The 21,562-nt window shown below is 42.7% G+C and overlaps 1 protein-coding gene across 1 annotated transcript; it reads left to right on the top strand.

Moving 5' to 3' along the window:
• Positions 1–16,462: 16,462 nt before the first annotated feature.
• Positions 16,463–20,230, top strand: RNF152 (ring finger protein 152). Its single transcript, XM_065584848.1, has one exon. It carries the CDS (start codon positions 16,604–16,606, stop codon positions 17,213–17,215), a length of 612 nt encoding a protein of 203 aa, XP_065440920.1. The 5' UTR covers positions 16,463–16,603; the 3' UTR covers positions 17,216–20,230.
• The last annotated feature ends 1,332 nt before the right edge of the window (positions 20,231–21,562 follow it).

Genomic DNA, 21,562 nt, shown 5'->3' with positions numbered 1-21,562 from the left:
TTAGGTTGGTATAGCTATGTCTCCTAGGAGTGTGGATATTCCCCCCCCCGCCCCCGATGTAGCTATACCAATGTAAGTTCCTAGTGGAGACCAGCCCTTAGGCCTTGGCTACACTGGCAATTCACAGCGCTGCACTTGCTGTGCTCGGGGTGTGAAAAAACACCCCCCCCCCCGAGCGCAGCGAGTGCAGCGCTGTAAAGTGCCAGTGTAATCAGCGCCTGCAGCGCTGCACGCTCTCTCGCAGCGCTGCAAGCTATTCCCCTCGGAGAGGTGGAGTACTTGCAGTGCTGCGAGAGAGCTCTCACAGCGCTGGCGGCACGACTACACTCGCGCTTCACAGTGCTGCCGCGGCAGCGCTGTGAATCCGCAAGTGTAGCCAAGGCCTTAGACTTTCAATGAAAAATCACCAGAGGCAACTGCTAACAATCGACACCACTTACAAGTAAAAAAGGAACATTACAAGACAGGGGATCACCCTGAATATGACTAGGGAAAAAAGACTCAGTATCAAACAGAGAAGGGACAGATCTTCTGGATCCATTCACAGACCCTTGTAGAGTGGGGGTGTTTTCATGAACGTTTGGATCCTTGTTCTTGTAAAACCAGCCAGCTCTTCAACAGATGAAGCGTTTTTTGTGGGGAGGGAGGAACCTACTTTGTTAGTTAGGAAAGGCAGCTATTAATAAGTATAGACCCAGGTGTGTGTGTGATGATTTTGTTTTGTATTGTAACCATTTGTTTCCACCACTTTCTCTCATTTCTAGTTAAATCTTTACCCTTTCTTACAATAAACCAAAAGTAAGTTTAGCTAAATGCTCACAAGTGCTGTGTGGTTTCGAAGAGCGGTAGTTTAAAGTAAAATTGGTAAATTGGGGCACATTGTATCTTTGGGGATAGAGGATCTGTTTTTGCTACGTTTTCTAAATCCATTACTTCCTTTGCTATACTCTTCAGACTAGCCATGAACCCAATCCTGTGCTGGTAAATTGCCAGTCTGTCAACACTGCAGGATTAGGCCCCAAAACAAGAGGTAAGGTAATTAGTTTGTTTTAGGATTCCTGCAGCAATCAGGCATAATACAGCCTTTTCTCAATATTTTCACTCATGCCATTTCCCTCTCACAAACAGTATAACTCCAATGAAGTTGGGTAAATATAGCCAAATTAAATATATCAGACCAGGAGATTTTGAAAGCAGCCAAGCATTGATTGCATCTGATTGAAAGAAATACAGTGGGCATCATCTGGCCTGAACTTTGAAACTCTTTGTAGAGAATGAGATACGACTTGGAGAACATTGGCAGTTCTGATAAATGCCTTGCAGCTAAAGCGTCCATGGGCTAAAGCAAATGAAAGAATGTTGGAATCGAATGCAGTATCCAGGAAGCAGTGCAACTGTAGGTTTACAGTGATGCCTACAGGGATTGTTTATCTTAGTGCTCCTTAGAATTTGAACTTCAGAATGCATGGCTTTCTTCAAGCATGATTGTCAGAGCTTATGCTGTTTGCAGCTCTGAGCTCAGCCTTCAGGTATCTAATTTATCTTTCTCTCTCCTGCCAGTGGAATTGTGATATTATGCACATGGCAGGCTTGTCTCCAACAGTCTTTAGCCTTTAGTCATGGCCACGAACAGGAGAGCGCTATACTACCTACTTGAAAGATGCCTTTTTCCACATGTGATGCTGCTTCAGTTGCGGATCAGTGGAGATGCTTGGAGCTAGAGGTTCCTCTCCCCCGCCCTCCCCATCTGTTTGGGCCAGATCCAAAGCACATTAAAGTCAATGGGAGTCTTTCACTCGACTTTGGATCCAACTGTGTGGGGATTTTCTGTGAGGGCCTCTCACCTTTGGCATTCATTCCCCTCCCTTTGCTCTGAAATGACTAAACTGTAGGGTATGTTGCAAAGCCCATCCTATTAGCTCCAGCTTTCGGGGGGAAGGTGCAGTTGCCTTGGGGTGCGTGTTTTCAGAGGGCCACCAGGTCTCTGGGAGAGAGTGGAATATCTCTTCTGCTATTACTGGGTATTACTGTTGTACTACTTGATCATGCTTCTGGGCCCCAGCTTAGCAGGGTGCTTACACAGATGCCTAACTTTAAGCATGTGAGTTGTCCCACAAATTTCACTAGGATTTCTTGCATGCTTAAAGGTAGGCATGTGCTTAAGGATCTGGCTGAACTGGGACCTTGTAGAATGTCAATAGCCAGGGTAGGCACCTTTTGGTTGTAAAACATGAAATAATTTTGTATTTGGGGTATATACTACTAGAGCTTTTTAAAGGGGTTTTATTGGGGGAGAGATGGTGTTAGAAATCCGGATAACGGATCACTCAGAAATTGGAGATAGTAAATACTTATTCAGCAAGGGCTTGCACCATCTCTCATTGGAATCCAGGGAAAGATTCTTATTGATTTCAGCAGGAGCTGGACTGGACCCTAAATTAGAAAGTGAGCAGAGTATTAATAATATCAGGTGCCAAAAGTTGTTACCAGGCAATTGCTGTCCAGCGGGAAACAAGTTTGCTGATCTCAGTCCAATTTGCAGAAAGCTAATTTGTACATCACAAGAGCCACCGCCGCAATTGGTATTAGCTGGCAATATTAGCAGAGGTGTTAGGGACTGAAAAGGCGTGGAGAGTGAAGTACTAGCTCACTGCCAGAGCTTGTCTGCACTAGAAAATTAGACCGTGTTAGAGTACAACCTTAAGGATTCATGTTAGTTAACTCTATAAAGGGCCCTACCAAATTCATGGCCATGAAAAACTCATCACGGACTGTGAAATCTGGTCTCCCCCTGTGAAATCTGGTCTTTTGTGTGCTTTTATCCTATACTATACAGATTTCATGGGGAGACCAGAGTTTCTCAAATTGGGGATCCTGACCCAAAAGAGAGCTGCAGAGGGGTCGTAAGGTTATTTTAGTGGGGTCACGGTATTGCCAACCTCACTTCTGCACTGCCTTCAAAGGTGGGCAAATGGAGAGCGGCGACTGTTGGATGGCTGCCCAGCTCTGAAGATAGCACCCAGCCAGCAGCAGCACAGAAATAAGGGTGGCAATACCATACCATGCCACTTCTGTGCTGCTGCTTTCAGAGCTGGGAGGGCAGAGAGGGGCGGCTGCTTAATGCGGGCCCAGCTCTGCAGGCAGCAGCGCAGAAGGAAGGGTGGCAATACCATACCATGCCATCCTTATTTCTGCGCTGCTGCTGGCAGTGGTTCTACCTTCAGAGCTGGGCTCCCGGCCAGCAGCCACTGCTGTCCAGCTGCCCAGCTCTGAAGGCAGTGCCGCCGCCAGCAATAGCACAGAAGTAAGGGAAGCAGTACCGCAACCCTCCTATAATAATCTTGCAACACCCTCCCCAACTGCTTTTTGGGTCAAGATCCCTATAATTATAACACCCTGAAATTTCAGATTTAAATAGCTGAAATCATGAAATTTATGATTTTTAAAATCCTGTGATGTGAAATTGACCAAAATGGACCCTGAATTTCGTAGGGCTCTAACTATATAAAATTTTCTTGTGCAGACAAACTCCTAGAGGGTTATAGCTCATGCTACACCTGTTCTCTGAGTAAAAAGAGGACTTTGATCTCTTGGACTCTCAATACAGTTCACAAGCACTAAATTCACACAAAAGCAGAAGAAAAAGAAAAAAATACATTAAAAAGAAAACCCCCTACTGATAAATGATTTCATTTAGTTATGATCTAAAGAGAGAGAATTCTTTTAACTATCATCATGAAATCTATAACTCAGTATGCTCTTATCATGATCCCATCTAATGTGATTATTAGCTGGGTTGGGGAAAATGTATTTCTTTTGTGCCCCTAGTCCTATTGCTTCATTTCCCATCAGTTGAAGAAAACAAATTCACCAGAATAATGGCATTAACCTAACTGTTTAGTTGTGTGGGTCCCAGAATCACTTCCTCAGGAAATCATGCTTTGTGTGTGTGTTAATGCAAGTGCAGTAGTCTAAGTGACAGGAAAACAGAGTAGAATTGCCACAATTAAAACTCTCATTTGAAAGGCATTGTTTCCTTAGGTACCTGTAAAATTGCAGCATCCTAGGCCCTGTGCAGCGTTGAATCCCTTTTTTTGCTCCATTGTTTGGGCTTATTTGCAGGTAGGATTTGACCTAGTTTATTAAGTCATTCAATAACCCTAGAGCTGGAGAATTCTCTTATGTATTAGACTGACTGTCTCATATATTAATTCAAGCTGATTCCAGCTCAACCACCCACTGACCTATATTGGTGCGGTACGTGTGTGTCATAGATTTATTTTAAATTAGATCTCTCTCTTTTAGATTTATTGTGGTAAGTAAGTAAAATACCAAAATGTGTGTGTGTGTGAGAGAGAGAGAGAGAGAGAGAGAGAGGGAGCATGCGCATTTAATTAAGTTTCTCTTCTGGTATCAGTAAGACTCCGTCAATGTCAGATGAAGCACAGAGCTCTAATGGGAGAGGGAACTCTGTCATCTAACTAATAAGGTTCTCTCTAAAGTACAGATGAGAGAGGGTGCCTTACTTGTGGGTATCTCATTTTCTTGTTCTTGAAACAATAGGGAGTCTTGCAGTAAACAGCCATCATGCTTTCAGTGCTACAGCGTTCTCATGGTGTAAATGAAAAGCCCCTTTAAGAAGATATTGCATTGGAATCAAAACTGTAACTTAGAGCACAAAATAACCAAATCCTACAGTCCTTATTCAGACAAATCTCCGACTGCAGGACTGTGGCAGTATATTTGGAACAGCTTCCAAATATTTCTTACTGGTCACCTACTCCTGATGTCTTGAACAAAAACTACTTCTAATGGTTGTGGAATAAATTCACTCCCTTCCACTCCCAATCATTCCTATTAAAATTAACCAGAAGTATCCAGTGAACTTCTGATTCTGTGGTGGAGATGATTTATTTTCTTCTCTCCTGTGTTTGTAGAGTGATTAGGACATAATTAAGATAAGACAACAAAGGACGAAGAAGGATAATAAAACTGTATGTACAAAAACAACAAGGAGTCTGGTGACACCTTAAAGACTAACAGATTTATTTGGGCATAAGCTTTCGTGGGTAAAAACCTCACTTCTTCAGATGCATCAAATCAAAACCGTATGTGTTTACTTAGAGCTGGCTGAAAAATTCAATATCCATCCTGAGTGAAATTGCAAGGGTTTAAGATTTTGTTTTGTTTTGAATTGGAACAAATCCCCATACCTCGGAATTTTACACACAAGGAAATATTCCAATTTGGCAACATACTGGTGCCACTGCTACCTGTCCCAGGTCTCCATCTGCCCGTGCTGCTCCTGTGGGAAAGGAAGCCCCAAGTCTGATGGCGGGAAGGGTTGTTGAGGAGCCTGGGAACCCAAGCTGCCAAGGAGCTGGGAGCCTGGGAATTGGGGCTCCCCAGCAGTCCACCAGGCTGCTGAGAAGCTTAGTGAGTGAACTGGCAGGGAACCTGCCTGTTTTCTGTTGGAATTTCCTCAGAATTTGCATGCTCTCGTGGAATGTTTTGATTTGGATACACTGACATTTTCTGACAATATTTTGTCTGACAATTTCCATCCAGCTCTAATTGTGGTGTTTTGACTCAACGGGAATAAGCATATCAATGTTTTGGTGAACAGGAACATAACAGGTGTCTAGTACTGTTGCTGTTGGAATAGTACTGATTACTCTCAGTGATGGCTAACTCTTGGAACCCGGGAATGTGAACATTTTGAGAGTTTCTCTAGGTTTGCAGATAACAGGCAGGAGGAAAAAGGTCAGTGAGGGCAAATAGAAAAATTTGCATCATGTAACTGTAGCTGTAAACTTCAGAGTTTGTTTTTGTCTCACTTTTTCTCCACAAGGGAAACGTCTAGGCCCAGATCTTGGGCTGTGTCTGAGCTTAGGGTTACCATATTTCAGCAAGCAAAAAAGAGGACGGGAGGAGCCCCGCCCTAGCCCCGCCCCTGCCCCTCCCACTTCCCGCCCCCCCAGAACCCCCAACCCTCCCCCTGTTCCTTGTCCCCTGACTGCCCCCTCCTGGGACCCCTGCCCCTAACTGCCCCCCAGGACTCCACCCCCTATCTAAGCCTCCCTGCCTCTTGTCCCCTGACTGCCCCAACCCTTATCCACACCCCCACCCCCAGACAGACCCCTGGGACTCCCACGCCCCATCCAACCACTCCCCACCCCCTGACAGCCCCCCCCAGAACTCCCAACCCATCTAAACCCCTCTGCTCCCTGTCCCCTGACTGCTCCGATCCCTCTCCCCACTCCTGCCCCCTGACAGCCCCCCCAGAACTCCCAGCCCCCCACCCCCCCGCTCCTTGTCCCCTGACTGCCCCCTCCTGGGACCCCTGCTCCTAACTGCCCTCCAGAACCCCACCCCCTACCTAAGCCTCCCTGTGCCTTGTCCCCTAACTGCCCCCTCCTGAGACCCCCCCCCCCAACTGCCCCCCAGGACCCTACCCCCTACCTGTACCCTGACTGCCCAAAACTTTCTCCACTCCCCCCAAAAAGCCCCCCCCTGAACTCCCGACCCCCCCATTTCTTGACTGCCCCCTCCAGAACCTCCCTGCCCCTTCTCCTGCCCCCTGGCCCCCTTACCCTGCTGCTCAGAACAGGGTGTTGGGCTCTGTGCGAGCCGGACACGTGGCTGCGCTCCCCAGCGCAACACAAAACCCGGTCCCTGGCCCTGCACAGTGCTGCCGGACCGGGACACTGGGCTGCAGGAGGAGGAGCTGCCGGCTCAGAATGCAGGGAGGGAGGAGGAGCTCCTCTACAGCTGCTCCGGAGTCTAGCCCGGGACTTTCCTGCAGCCCTCCCAGCCGCTCGCTCTGCTCTGCCGGGGAGGGGGGAAATCCCGGACATTTTGAGTTATTTACAAATTCCCCCCGGACGCTATTTTTAGCACAAAAAGGAGGACATGTCCGGGTAAATCCGGACGAATGGTAACCCTATCTGAGCTACACTTTCCAGCTACCCTCATGACCCTGGCCCCTGTTACTGGCGTAAAGTAGAGCAACTTCAGAGAGCTTTACACTGGCTGGGATAGACATTCCATCCATGCCCCCTTTTTCCTGGCCATGCCTACCATTCTGGTCAGCTTCCACTCCAGTCACCCCATGCAGGGGGAAATTTTTTGCATATTTGCCAAAATTTCTTCAGCACCAATCAGCTGGAGCAAAAGCCAGGCTGTAGCTAGCCCTTAGAAATGTCCAATCTCATGTACAGTTTCAGTGGGCTTGGTTTTCCACTACCTTTCACTTGCAAAGTCATATACACTTGTGGAAATTGGGCCAGATCCTCAACTTGTTTAAACTGTCATAGCTCAATTGAAGTCAATAGAGCTATGACAATTAAAGAGCTGAGACTCTGCCCTCTTGGGTGTAAAATGACACCAAATCAGAATAGCATCATTTTGCGTCCTCTTTATACTCACTCTACACAAGTGTGAGTAACTATGCAGAGAGGGAGGATCTCAGGTGTGGGCTTGAGTGATCTGGAGGGAGGAACCGTGGGAGTAGCCAAGTCCAGGGACAAGGTATGATGAACTTTATTGTCTCATTGTTAATTTATTTGTTCATAAAACCAAACCACAAAATTCTGTATCATGTGAATTGTGTTTTAGGGCAGGTTTTGTAAAGTACCAGCTCACAGGCTCACACTGACTTCAAAGTCAATGGGAAAGTTCATGTGTGCACTGGAAGGAATGGAAAAGCTCCTGTGTGCTATATGGGTTCCCTGTCAGCTGGGGACTCCCCCATGCTCGGGGAATCTTGTGGTTGAGAAAATCCATCTGCTTCCAGCTTGTTTGTGCTTCCAGATTACAACTCAGAATCTGGCCCAAAGATTCTATTTGTAACTTTGCCACCTTTGTCCGAGACACGGTTCATGAATTGAAGGATGGTGGTGTGGGAACGGCATTGGACTCAGACTCAAGAAATCTGGGTTGCATTTGTTACTACTGCAGGTTTACTATGTGACCTTGAGCAAATTGATTCTTTTCTTTGTGCCTCCATTCCCTGGGTGTTGAAGGGGATAATATGCACTAATGAAGGTGCTGGGAAGAATAAATTCATTAATGTTTGTGATGCTCTCAGTTACTTAGTTACATAAATAAGATCTGAGGAAATCAGATAGTAAACACCGGGTATGCACAACAACAGCAAAGCTAGAATATAAAATTATTTGAAATGTGCACAAATGTGAAAACATTGCCAAACTTTTTAATATATAATTTCCCCATCTTTGCTAAATTGAAGAGACTCCAGCAGACACTTCCTTTCATATCTGAGGGCAGATGATTCTAGCAATTAGTTCCCCTGTTGAGAAAGGGCTGTTCCCCCATATCTGCTTTCTAGCCTTAGGGCACCTGAAATTAATGGAACTCTCTTCATCATAAATCATACATACTCTGTAATGCTTTCAAAGAATGCTTAATGTGTTTGGGGAGTTTACATAATGAACCTTCCTTGATAAAGGTGAACTGCTATAATATGCTCCCTTGCTAAAAGTTTGATATTAACCTTGCTGTATGGTATATATGTGCATGCATAAATTTGTCCAAAGTTTGAAGCTGTCAGTGGCATATCAATGTCCATAAATCAGCCTTTGAAATGTGTTGTTATATTTAATCTTCTGCATACCGTATTTCATTATACAAGTATTTTTTTAAATTTATTTTTCAAAGGTTTTAAAGTTTATATAATTTAGAACCTTGACTAAGCTATGAAGTGTGCATGAAAATAATTCTTAACTGTAGACCTGAGCCAAAATCCATTGAAAAAATCAATGGAAAACTCTCCTTGACTTCAGAGGCCCAATATAATTGATACCATGCTTACGTCACAGGATTATTATGTTAACAGGCAAATAAATACTATTGTATTCTCCATTGATTGAGCAAATCTCATTGCACACACTAGATTCTCTTTATTTTTTTGCAGTGGGCCCAAAGATCCACCGGATCCTGTTGCTGGGGTCAGTTCTGGCCAGTCTAACTAGGGTTCTTGCAGATCTTTCACTGCAGTAAACCTAATTTTGTTCTGATCTGCCATTCCTTTTCCATGTTCTCTTATCAAGTTCCTCCAGATGTACTGCACTAGCTGCAACATACGCCTTATGAATTCTACCTCTATCTTTTGCAATACCATCCCACACTGCAACTGGCTGCAAAAAGAGCAGGAAATGCCAGTCCCTCCTTATTGCTTGTCTGGAAACAGGAAGTTGGCACTTATTTCTAACTTCCTGTTGACCCAAGGAATGAGAGTCTGGAGACCAGCCTGGGTCTCTGACATCGCACTAGCTGAGCAGATGTCAAGCCTGGCAAACTGCAATTATTTATTGTAGCATCTTTAGAGCTCTGCCTTTCCATTGCTCTTTAATCACACATCCTTTCTCAAATCTTAAAAACTGTTACCTATTCCAGATGACAGCCTGAATTCTTGGTGTGGGGGGGGGGGGGGGAAGGAGGGAGACGGGTCTGTCACATTCTCAGCCATCCATTCTTTCATTTCACTTTGATCTACCATTGCAGGATTCATCTGCTTTACATATTCCTCTCTGGTTCTCATCTGCTTCTGCACCTTTCTGACACTTCTGTTTTGGTGCTTGTGGATTTTCATACCCCGTTAGTTTTTATTAATATTACTAGTTGTCTCTCAGCCCTGCAGAACTTGCTGTCAGATCTCCACCATTCAGGGTTATTAATCATAATTCCAGTTGCTTCTGTCTCTGTCTGATTTCCCTGTCATGTTTCCCTCTCCTTCAGAGTCCGATGGATACCTCTGACAGTCTTTACTGGCTCTTCTCTGTCAGCAACTTTTTCTTGGCTGTCACTCGATAATCAGAGCAACTAATGGTAAAACAACATTTCTGACTGATGCTGAAGTCAGCAATGCCCTCATATGAGACCTGACTGGCTCCACAGGCTGTGCAAACCTGGGAAGAGTCCAGCCTCTCTAACCTTTGGACCAGCTGTTCATATTGGATAACTCAGCACCTTTTGCCTGATTTAGGAAGCATGTTGATCACAAACTCTAAGGAGTTCATTTAGATAGATAGTAATCCCAGGCCAAAGAAGCTCTCAGTTGGAACACTAACTCTTGACACATTAATTAAACTGAAATGGTACATAAATGTTGTAAGATCTCATGTGATTTACCTTCTGTCCTCACCAACACACAGTGAGCCAAACGGGTGGTAGCTGTTTCCCTATTTAATTCTGACTACAGGTGATGACTTTTTAAAATTGAGCTGTGGCAGAATGAATGAGTGTTGTGGGGCTTCAGTATATTTTGAGGTAAAATTACTCATTTTGCTGCCATTATGTCAAATGATGCACCTCCAAAATGATGTCAGGAACTCTGCTGCAGTAGAGACCAAGGGATTAGATGACAGAGGCTAATATTTAACCCATTCTTAGATATTCCTAAGAAATCTTCATCTGGAATTAGACTAACTGCATGTTCCAGCTGGCCTGATCACATTTTGAGGCCTTCGATGAAAGGAAGCTGTTTTTTGTTTGGATCAGCACCACAAACACTTACTGACCCTCTGAGCCGCAAACGACAGAAGAATCTTCAGAAAAAGTCTGCAATCTTCAGAAGAAGGTTGAAAGCTGGGGAGCACCTGCTGGGGCTCGGGGATTCTGCCCTGCTCCTTCTGAAGCCCTGAGCCCAGGGACCCCCTCCCCTTGGGTCAGAAGCCCCTACCCCACCACCCTGCTGCAAGGCAGAGGTCCTGAGCTCCCCCCACACCCCAGTCTGGTAGGTGAAGAGTGGGGGGGGAATGTGGGAGGCTCCATGGGCTGCACTTTAACCATATAAGAGCCACATGTGGCTTGCGAACCACAGTTTGGCCACCCCGCTATATCCATATAATGTGTGTGGCTATAAATAAGATGACATTTAAAGACACATGCACAGAAGTGTCCATTTCCAGGGTTACGCTCTACCTATAATAGAGATAGTTTTATTATTTTATCAGTAGAAAATCTCCTGCAAATGAAGTCACCCCTACTTCTTTCATTAGTCTTTACACAGTATGTTGTACAACTGGTGAGCCTAGAGTTACAGTTCTATAAGGGTTTCCATTCTATCCCACTCCCTTTAAATTGCTCATAACTTTCCAAAACCTTCACACCTTTTGGGATGAAAATTTCTTAGCCTAGTTTCTGCCTGAAGGTGACTTTTATTTTGTTGTTAAGTTCTGAATTCTCCACCCGTTTCTATGCTTGCAGCGACCTAAATACTATACGGAGACACTGGGTCAGATATAAAACGCTGAGTCACTGAGTTGATAGTACTTGTAGATACGACTACAGTACTGGACAGGGATAGAAGATCAGAGATAAGGGGCTTGATTCATATCTCATTGAAATCAGTATAAATTGGGTTTAACTCCAGTAATGTCAATGGAGATACACTGGTATAAGAGTGTGCCAAATAGGGTCAAAGATGTTTTGTGGATCTTCACCAATTAATTTCATGACGTCCAAAAATTTGGGGGCTAGAACCTTAGTGTGGCAATATTGACTTATACCAGCTGAGTTTCTGGGCTTTCATAGCTTCAACGTTCTCGTGTTGTTGGTTGTTGTTGTGTTTGTTTGTTTGTTTGTTTTAATGGATATCTGTGTATAACCTGGACTGTACCTTTAACTTTTTTATCTCAGAGTTATGTACATTGATAGTATGAACAGCTAGCTCCTGTACCATATTAAAACAGACAACACTCCCCATGCACCCACACTCTTAAGATCTGCCCAAAGAATTCCCTCAAGTTTATTTTTATGAGTTTGAAAGTTTTTACTTAGGGCTTGGCTACACTGGCGCTTTACAGAGCTGCAACTTTCTCGCTCAGGGTGTGAAAAAACCCTAATCCTGTAAGCTAATCCCCTCGGGGAGGTGGAGTACCTGCAGCACTGGGAGAGCTCTCCCCAGCGCTGGCACCGCGACCACACTCGCACTTCAAAGTGGTGCTGCGGGAGCGCTCCCACGGCAGCGCTTTGAAGTTTTGAGTGTAGCCACGGCCTTATCTACCCATTTCCCCCATGATTGGTCAGATTGTACTTGGTTCTTACACAGGTGTGCCAGTTTGGGGGAGGGGAGAGGAGGGAAAGGACACAGGTAAGTCTGTGGCCTATGTGAGGGCAAGACAGACTTCCCATCCATGAGCCCCCTGGGTGATTTTGACTCCCTCTTTTATGCATTGGCCAGTGGATGTGAGCAAGCCGCAATCTATGAAGGGGCAGCTGCCTCTGCCTTGCCTGCACTCATTCTTCCTTGAGCAGAATGCCTCCTGGGGCTGTCCCTTACGGTCACGCCTGAGAGCTATACGGTTTGACGTGTAGCTGCTTTGTGAAGTATTTCTTGCACGTACAAACATTTGCATTACGACCAATGTGCCCAATTTTGAGAAGCAAATATATATATATTTTTTTAACCATTGGAACGCAGGTGTCACTTTCTGTGATCATCACTTTGGTTCCACAAGATATATATATATATATTTTTGGGGGCAGTTCTGCTCTTGGTTGTTTTGGTGTCGATATAATCACTGAGATTATATAAGGCACATTGTGAGCCAGACCTGCTGCTGGTATAAATTGGCCTGGTTCCACTGACTTCAGTGGTGTGGTATCAATCTGTGACAACTGAGGATGTGGCCCACTGCACACATTTTGTGTTTTGATGTATCAGGTATTGGCCACTGCCAGAGGCAGGATACAGGAATGGATGGCTCTATGGCCTAATCCAGTATTGCAATCCCATATTTCCATCCTTTGTTTCCATCATCTCTGGGATAGTAACTATAATGTCACATGTTAAATGCGTCTGAAGAAGTGGGTATTCACCCATGAAAGCTTATGCTCCAATACGTCTGTTAGTCTATAAGGTGCCACAGGACTCTTTGTTGCTTTTTACATGTTAAATAGGGTATTGTGACCAGTTGTATGAACTGGAAAGAGAAGGGGGGAGAAAATGTTATGAAAAGGAAAAATTCTCCTCACAGCTACAAACCTTGGCTGATAATTCAATCTTGGGAAACTACTATAGGACAAACACAAACATCACTGTGCAAGTGTGTTTAATTATTGTTATTTACCCATTAGTACTGACTAGGAAATACTTTTATTTAAAAGTTGTCTCCACAAACATATGCAAACTGACTCCTTTAAAAAATATTCTTAAATACAGTGAAGTGGGCAGGGATAGAAAGGTATAACTAACTTGTCAAACTGACTTGTCACCCTTTTCTATGAGATTACATGTTTAGTTGATAAAGGTAATAGTGTTGATGTAATATATTTCGTCTTCTGTTAAGCATTTGACTTGGTACTGCATGACATTTTGATTAAAAACCCCTAGAATGATATAAAATTAACATGGCACATATTAAATGGATTAACACCTGACTAACTGACACGTCTCAAAACATAATGTTAAACAGGTAGTTATTACTGAGCGGGTGTGATGCTAGTGGGGAACCATGGGGATCAGTACTTGGCCCTATGCTATAATGTTTTTATCAGTGACCTTGGGGAAACCAAAATCATCATTGAAAGTTTGCAAGTGACACAAAGATTGGGGGAGTGGTAAGTAATGAAGAGGACAGTCACCGATACAGAAAAATCTGGATAGATTGGTAAACTTGGATAGATTGGTAAACTGGATGCAAGCAAACAATACACATTTTAGTACTCCCAAATGGAGGGACAGAAAATATAGACCATACTATAAAATTGGGGACTCTATGCTGGGAAGCAGTGACTCTGAAAATGATATGGGCATCATGGTGGATAATCAGCTGAACAAAGCTCCCAGTGGAATGCTCAAGTAGGAGTAGAAGTTATTTTGCCTCTGTGTTTGGCAGTGGGGTGACTGCTACTGGAATACTGGGTCCAGTTCTGGTGTCCACAATTCAAGAAGGATGCTGATAAATTCGAGTGGGTTCAGAGAAAAGCCATGAGAATTATTAAAGGATTGTAAAACATTCTTTCTAGTGATAAACACAAAGAACTAATCTATTAGTTTAAGAAAAAGAAGGGTAAGAGTTGACTTGATCACAGTTTATAAGTACCTACATGGGAAATAAAAATTGGAAAATGGGCTCTTCAATCTAGCAGAGAAAGGCATAGCAAGATTGAATGGCTGGAGCTGAAGCTAGACAAATTCAGACTGGAAATAAGGTGTAGTTAGTTAACAGTGAGGGTAATTAGCCATTGGAGCATCTTACTGAGGGCTGTGGTGGATTCTCTATCACTGGCAATTTTAAAATCAAGAATGGATGTTTTTCTAAAAGACATGCTCTAGTTCAAATAGGAATTAATTCAGGGAAGTCAGAGGGCCTGTATTATATAGTAGGTTACATGCTCACAGTGGTCCCTTTGGGATTAAATCTATGAAAAATATAATGTCCCCACCCCAGGCCTCGCAAACCCTGCAAAATCATAGGCAAACAAAACAAAAACCCCATGGCACAATAGTGAAGGAAACAAATGATCTTTAAGGTACTGAACTAAGAAATAGGTAGAAACTTGAAAGAATCATCTTGAAAAATAAATAGAACCAGTACAATTATTCATGCTGGAGAACAGTATTAATAAATATTTGTTCTTTAATATGTTAATATAATGCATTAGTATATCACTATACACAACTTAATGGCTTTTTGCCATCCTTGGGTCATATACTGCTTGCAGTCTTGAGCTTAATTTCCATTGATGTTATTGGGCTAAATTTTCAAAGGAAAGCACCCCAGCTCTGCCCACAAAGTATTCTTGTAGCTATATAAAGAGTTAATGTTACTGAAAAGCCGGTAGTTCCCTTTTATTTGCACACAAATATGCATTTCTCAGTTGGGATGCTTTCATGTGTGCCCAGAAGTCAGAGTCACCTTGTTATCCCCCTGCCTCAATGAGAGGAAGATTTGCTCATGCTTAACTGGGTGTCCACTCCCTGACACCACCAGTCTATTAGCCACCCAAACAATCTCCTGAGGGCTCTTTCAGCTCTTGCTTTGCCTTGCAAGGTTAATAAGAGGTGCAGACGAATCCCTTTTGAAGTGTTCCCCTGTAGAGTCCAGACCCAGTCACTGGAAACTCACAGAAATTACCATCTAAGCTGTCCCCAGAGAAATAGTGCACACATCAGCTTGTTTGATTCAACAATATCAGCTCCAATATAACATCACAGCACTGAGGTGTGTTTATAGTGAAAACAATCATAAGTTTATTATCAAAGGCTAAGATTTAAGAGAAAGTGAATAAGGACAATGATGAAAACACAAATGGTTACATATAAAACAAAAGTATAACATGTTTCTTAGATTCTAAACTTAACTATATCAGGCTAAAACCTCTGTCTAAAGTAGTTCATCTCACCTAAAGCAATTCCCCAGCTTCTTCAGTCAACCTGGCTGGGATCCCCCATTTCTGCAATGCATACAGAAAGCGCTGTCCTTTTTGCTTCCTCATTGAAGGATAACAAAATGTCCCCCCCACCCCACCATATACTCCAGAATTCATTGTGTTGCTCGCAGAGTCAGGATGATCCCCTGTGGTTCATTCCCTGGTGTGCTGGCTCCATGTTGTATGCAAAATGAGGCTCGCTTTGTTGGCTTACAATGTGTAATCTACTGAGGGAGATACATCTCTTTGTCTGGCAAAAACCTGTTTGCCTACCCAGCCTGTTACACAGTCTCTAAAATATATTTTCAGTACATACACACACAACTCCTTAAATATCATCTGTAAGTACATTTCACAATGATTATGAGTATCAATATGACATAAGCTTTTATTAGACACCTCACTTGACCCTTTTTCAGTAAGTGCTATGAAAGCAAAGTGTTAGGTGCAGTGAGTTTGTCAGGCCTGTCAAGAGTTACTGTAACAGAACAATGATCCCTTTGTCAGTTGGCATCGAGGGTTTTTAGGGTCACACTAATGAAGTTAGTTGTTTGCTCATTCATGCATATGTTTTATTGGAATAACTTAGGTGCCTAGAAAAACTTATTCTTTTTAAGCATTTGCATTACTTATCTCATGTACAGACTTAGTAGTGGATGGAAATAGCTAAAAATTCTTAAGGGTTTAAAGGCTTAAATGGAAATGATTATTAAGGTTCAGAAATATTTGGGAAATTCTAAAAATGTGTTAAGTGAAAAATGGGCTAAGGGCCAGGGTTCAGACTCTAGTCTCCATTTTTGCGGGCATAACTGCCATTGCAAAATTGTGTTGATGGTTACATGTAGCTACAAAAATGGAAGCCCAGTAAAGACTGACCTGAAAATTTGGCTCTAAAAAAGGACACTAGTTATTAATCATTTTAAGAGGTGCAGATTCTATTCTCCTGCATTTTAAAATCTGTTTTTTTCCCCTCTGCATTTTGTTTGGTCTTCCCAATTAACCTGGTTCATTTGAATTTTCTGTTTTGCTCAGATACCAAAAGATTAAAGTCAGATGCTCGTCTACAAACTGCCTAACCATTGTCCTTCGCTGGTGAGATAAAAGGAAGAAGTCACGGAAAGAGAGGAACTACACCAGGCTTCAGATTTTGGACTATACGACAAGACTCTGTAAGATACTCGGTGTTTTCTCCATTAGGGCTACAATGGAGACACTGTCCCAGGACTCTTTGCTGGAATGTCAAATTTGTTTCAATTATTACAGCCCCCGACGGAGGCCCAAGTTGCTGGACTGTAAGCATACCTGCTGTTCTGTTTGCCTTCAGCAGATGAGGACAAGCCAGAAGGACCTGAGATGTCCCTGGTGCCGAGGTATCACTAAACTGCCACCGGGATTTTCTGTATCCCAGCTGCCTGATGACCCAGAGGTGATTGCTGTGATTGCAATTCCCCATACTTCAGAGCACACCCCAGTCTTCATCAAACTTCCTAGCAATGGGTGCTACATGTTGCCCTTGCCCATCTCCAAGGAGAGAGCGCTGTTGCCAGGAGACATTGGCTGTCGCCTCCTGCCAGGTAGTCAGCAAAAGTCTGTCACTGTGATGACAATCCCAACCGAGCAGCAGCCCCTGCAAGGAGGGATCCCGCAGGAAGTCGGAGAGGAGGAGCAAGACAGGAGGGGCGTTGTGAAAAGCTCCACCTGGTCAGGTGTTTGCACTGTGATCTTGGTGGCGTGCGTCTTGGTCTTTCTCCTTGGTATTGTCCTCCACAATATGTCTTGCATTTCCAAGCGTTTCACTGTGATTTCCTGTGGCTGAAAAGGGTCTGCTCCCAGAATACTCTGATGGGATAATTTAGGGGTTGGGAAGGTGGTGGTGATGACAGGCTCGAGTGAGATGATGCACTGCAACATTGACCAATTACTACAGAACGCTTGATACCGGACAGCTGTTTGACAGTCTGAAGGCAATCCTAAAGGGCGAAATGTGAGACCTCTCAGCAGAGTACAGAGAAAATCATAATGAGCGTCTGATGGTAACTGCATTGAGGAAGACTGCATGTGTCACCATCCTCATTGATCAAATGGACTGTAACTTCTAATGATTTTTATCATGTTATGAGACTAAAGACATCTACTTAGCTGGCTATACTGTAAAAGTATATGATATGATCACTCTGTCTTTAAATGCAGTAGATTAAACTCAAAATGCTATATGTATAAGTAGAATTAAACATGAGAATCAGTGTAAGACTCAGTAAAGATATTCCAATGCCAGTCCATACATATTTTTTTAATGGGGGGGGGGGTGAAGGGGAACTGTAAAAAAAATTCATTTAGTTGGTAAGGCTTTTTATATATTTTAAATTGCACATTAATTAAAATAAGTTAGAAAGTTGCATAATAGCTTTTAAAAAGAAACATTTTACAAGCGATTGTGTTTCGTATGTGATGTGTGTTTTGTCATATTCTTTCATTTTGTTTCCACCTGTAGTGAAGTGTCCTTTCAAAGTGTTTTGTTAAAGCAAGATCCAAGCAGAGGAGCAATAAAGTGAACAAATAGGGCTACCTAAAAGTGCAGCCAAAAGCCTGCGGTGTAAGCCCTGTCATGAAGTATGGCTTTGAAGTGTAAACACTGGACATGCTGTTTCACCTCTGGTCTGTCAGGCAGGCTTCTCAAGGCTCTGGTCTCCCTGGGGATTAGTGAAGGGATGGGTCACAGAAGTGCTGGACATGCTTCCTGCAAGGACTGGATAGCAAATTGATTTTTAGAATATGGGACCAGCCTTGCCTCCATGTTCAGTCATAGTTGCAGCTGTGTCATTATTGATAGTAACTCTATGGATGCCTAGATGACTGCACAGAAATTGAGGTCTCATTGTGCCAAGCATTGTACAAATATCTCAGCTCAAAGGGTTCATGCTCTACAAAGATAAGACAGACCAATGATGGGAAACAGGTTGAGAGGGGAAAGGGACTTGCCCAAGGTCACAGATCAGGTCAGTGGCAGGACTGGGAACAGAACCCAGAGCTCTTGAGTCCAAGACTAATGCTTGATCCACTGGACCATGCTGCCTCTCCTAACCCCCTGAGTCACACTGGTGTAAAACCTGTGTGAGATCATAATCAGGCCCTGTGCCTCCTTTCAGTGATATAAACCTTGTTACTCTTAGGGCCAAATGTGAAACTTCCAAGAGGAAATGATCTATCTTTTACTGCATGTTGACATTACAAAGCCCGGGTGACTGCAATTCATTGCTCATAAAGGGCCAGATTAGGATACTTATGCTAACACCTCACTTAACAAGAAAGTTCATTACCTTTTGTGGGACTTCTTGCGGAGTAAGGTATTCAGCATGAGTAAGGGTATCAGAATCTGGCTGAAAGTCTGGATTTGTTTGATTATTTTTTTTAAGGGTCAGAGTGGGACTTGTGGCAGAAAAAAACTATTGGTTTGCCTGATTTGTATTGCTAGTATGAAGAATGGACAATTTCACAGGTGTAAGCACAGTGAACAATGACCTCTAATCTATTAGTAATATGCTTTCTAATAGTTAATTTGAGATGGTTCAATCCTATGTAATAACACATGAGAACCTTGTTCCAACTGAGTTAGGGGCATAAAAGAAGTCAGTGGTTTTGCACCAGTGCAACTGAAGAAAAATTGGCTCATTATGAACATCATTCTCATTCGAAAATAAAATACAGAGCACATATCTTCCTTAATGGTAGATTCTCTCTCCTCTCTCTCTCTCTCCCGCTTTATGTCTGTTCTCTAAAGAATGGCATATATATGCCTGAGTGTTAAATTAGTATATGTAAGGTTACGCGTGAAGATAAAGCTCCTGGTGCACTGTGCCTGCTTTTATCTACTGTCATTTGTGAGGGCATAACAAAGAAAATACCCCAGAGGTGACACATTTGTTACCTCCTTTTTTCCACTAAGAAGAGCACATGCAGAACCATATTCAATATGCAGAGAACCTGGTTTACAAACGCTTATTATAAACATTCTGCACCTGGACATCAGTGAAAGTGGGGTGTAATAGGAAGGAATATTAATTCCAAATGCATGCGGTATTAAAATTGTTAATCTGTATCATCGTCTTGTAAGGAAAACTCTATTTACATCCATGTTACATGTTAGCATGTAATGGAGCTGTAGCCCGCTAATATTTCTGCCTTCAGAAGACTCCATGCTAGTATACAGTTAGAGGTACAGTTAGAGGACATACTGCTCTACTGCCTCGCCCCTTGTAATCATCTACCCTCGCGGCACGTGAGGGGGGCGTGGGCGTGAAATGCTACCAGATCAGAATGGCGGCACTTGACACCGATTTTGCACTCACTGAGCACAAGTGTAAATGGCTAGACAAGCTGCAAGACAGTGGAGTAGAAGGCCCCGTGAGTACAATGCTATTAATATTAACATTGGAATGATCATAAAATGCCTAACTGAAGCTCTTGACAAAGCAGGTTCTCTTGATCTTTTCAAATAATGTCTCTCATAAAAGGTGCTGGTTTTCCTTCCCCACACGAAGAGTGTAGTTGGAAGGATAAATCAGAAATGAGGTTAAAATGCTACACTGCATAACACATTACACAACAGGCAAATATGGGGTTTAATCTGGTATTAGTGATGTAGGCATCATCTGACTAGAACACCATACTTTATTACTTAACACAGTGCATTGTTTGGTTAGTGTGAGTTTCTTGTACTGTTCAGAGCCTGCTGAAATGCATGGCTGACCTAATTTCTGATTCTGACATTTGCCTGTTTTACATTTTTTGTGTGAGTGCAATAAATAAAACCTCAAGATTTTTTGTGGGTTAACGCCTATTCAAAAATATAATTTTATGGGGGAAGTTTCTTCTTTGCTTTAGGCAGTGCGACTACCATTGCAATTTTGCAACCTTCACATCATGTTAGATCACATAGCTTTATGCTGATGAGTGTAGAATATTGCAATGTACAGTGTTAGACCATTTCTCAAGTAGGTTAATATTCATACTTTAAAATGCAGTGTGATCTATTCCATTTTATATTTCTCAGTCCAAGACCTGGCATTCAGAAAGGAGACCGCTATCTATGGCTATGACTTTGCAAAATGTGCTAGAGAAATTATTCCCAGGAAAAACATTTAAACTCACATAATATCCCAGTTCTGCACCAATTTCATGCCAAAATGATCAACTCCTGGGTAGGTTCTTAATATTTGTATATCAGCGAGTCTTTTGATCACTACTCAGTTCTTGAAAAAGGAAGACAAACTTTTATTTTTTTATGGCATAGGTACTAGTTGAGCAAACGTTATTTATACTAAATCTTGCCTGAAGTTATTTATGCACCTGCATTTTTGGACAAATTACCATTTATGAAGGTTTATTATTTGTTTGTTTAACGGAGAGTACAGCTTCTTTTATTTTAAAGGTCTCAGCTTCCGTTTTTAGCTTGTGCTTTACTGGGAGTCAGAAATAGGATTCACTTTGTGAAAGTTTGTTCAGTGAATTTTACAAATTCAAAATACGCAGTTTTGGTATGTGCGATTTTTTTAGAAAATTGTGTATTAAGTGATCATGCTTAGACGATATGGAAAGAAGCATGGTAGTTTTGTAAATGGAGCAATCGTGAGTCTAAAGTTTCATCTTTATTAATGAAGGTTGGTATGAATAAAATATTAGCAGGAATAGAATGAATACATCAAGTGAGTTATGGTTTCTCTAGTCCTTCACCTTAAAATGAACAGCACAGTGAGTAACTCAGTGGAATTATTTTGTATTTACACTAGTGTAACCAAAATTAGCATTTGGCTGTGTTCCTCAAGACAAATTTTTAAAGTATGGGCTGTGGATAGTTTTCAAAAGGGGTGTGTGTGTCTGTGTGTCTATGTTGGGGGATAGTAGTTTTGTTGTTGTTGTTGTTAAATAGTTGATTTTTGAGTAGAAATTACATCTGATGACCACAGAGCTACAAAGATTTTCTTTTCTGTTTCAAGTGATTTAAAATTTGTGAGTGAATTTATTCCTTACAAAAGTGAGATATTACTGGCATTAGCCTGAATATGTATTGTGCAGGCAGGTATGCGTCACCTCCCTGCATGGCAGTGCTCCTTAATCCAGATCAGCCAACCCCCATCCCCCGCTAGTGTTACAGGTATGAGGCTTT

This window comes from Chrysemys picta, chromosome 2, assembly GCF_011386835.1.
Source record: "Chrysemys picta bellii isolate R12L10 chromosome 2, ASM1138683v2, whole genome shotgun sequence".
NCBI classification, from domain to species: Eukaryota; Metazoa; Chordata; order Testudines; family Emydidae; genus Chrysemys; species Chrysemys picta.
The sequence above is the reverse complement of the archived record's forward strand: the minus strand, read 5'-3'. Positions and strand labels throughout refer to the sequence as shown.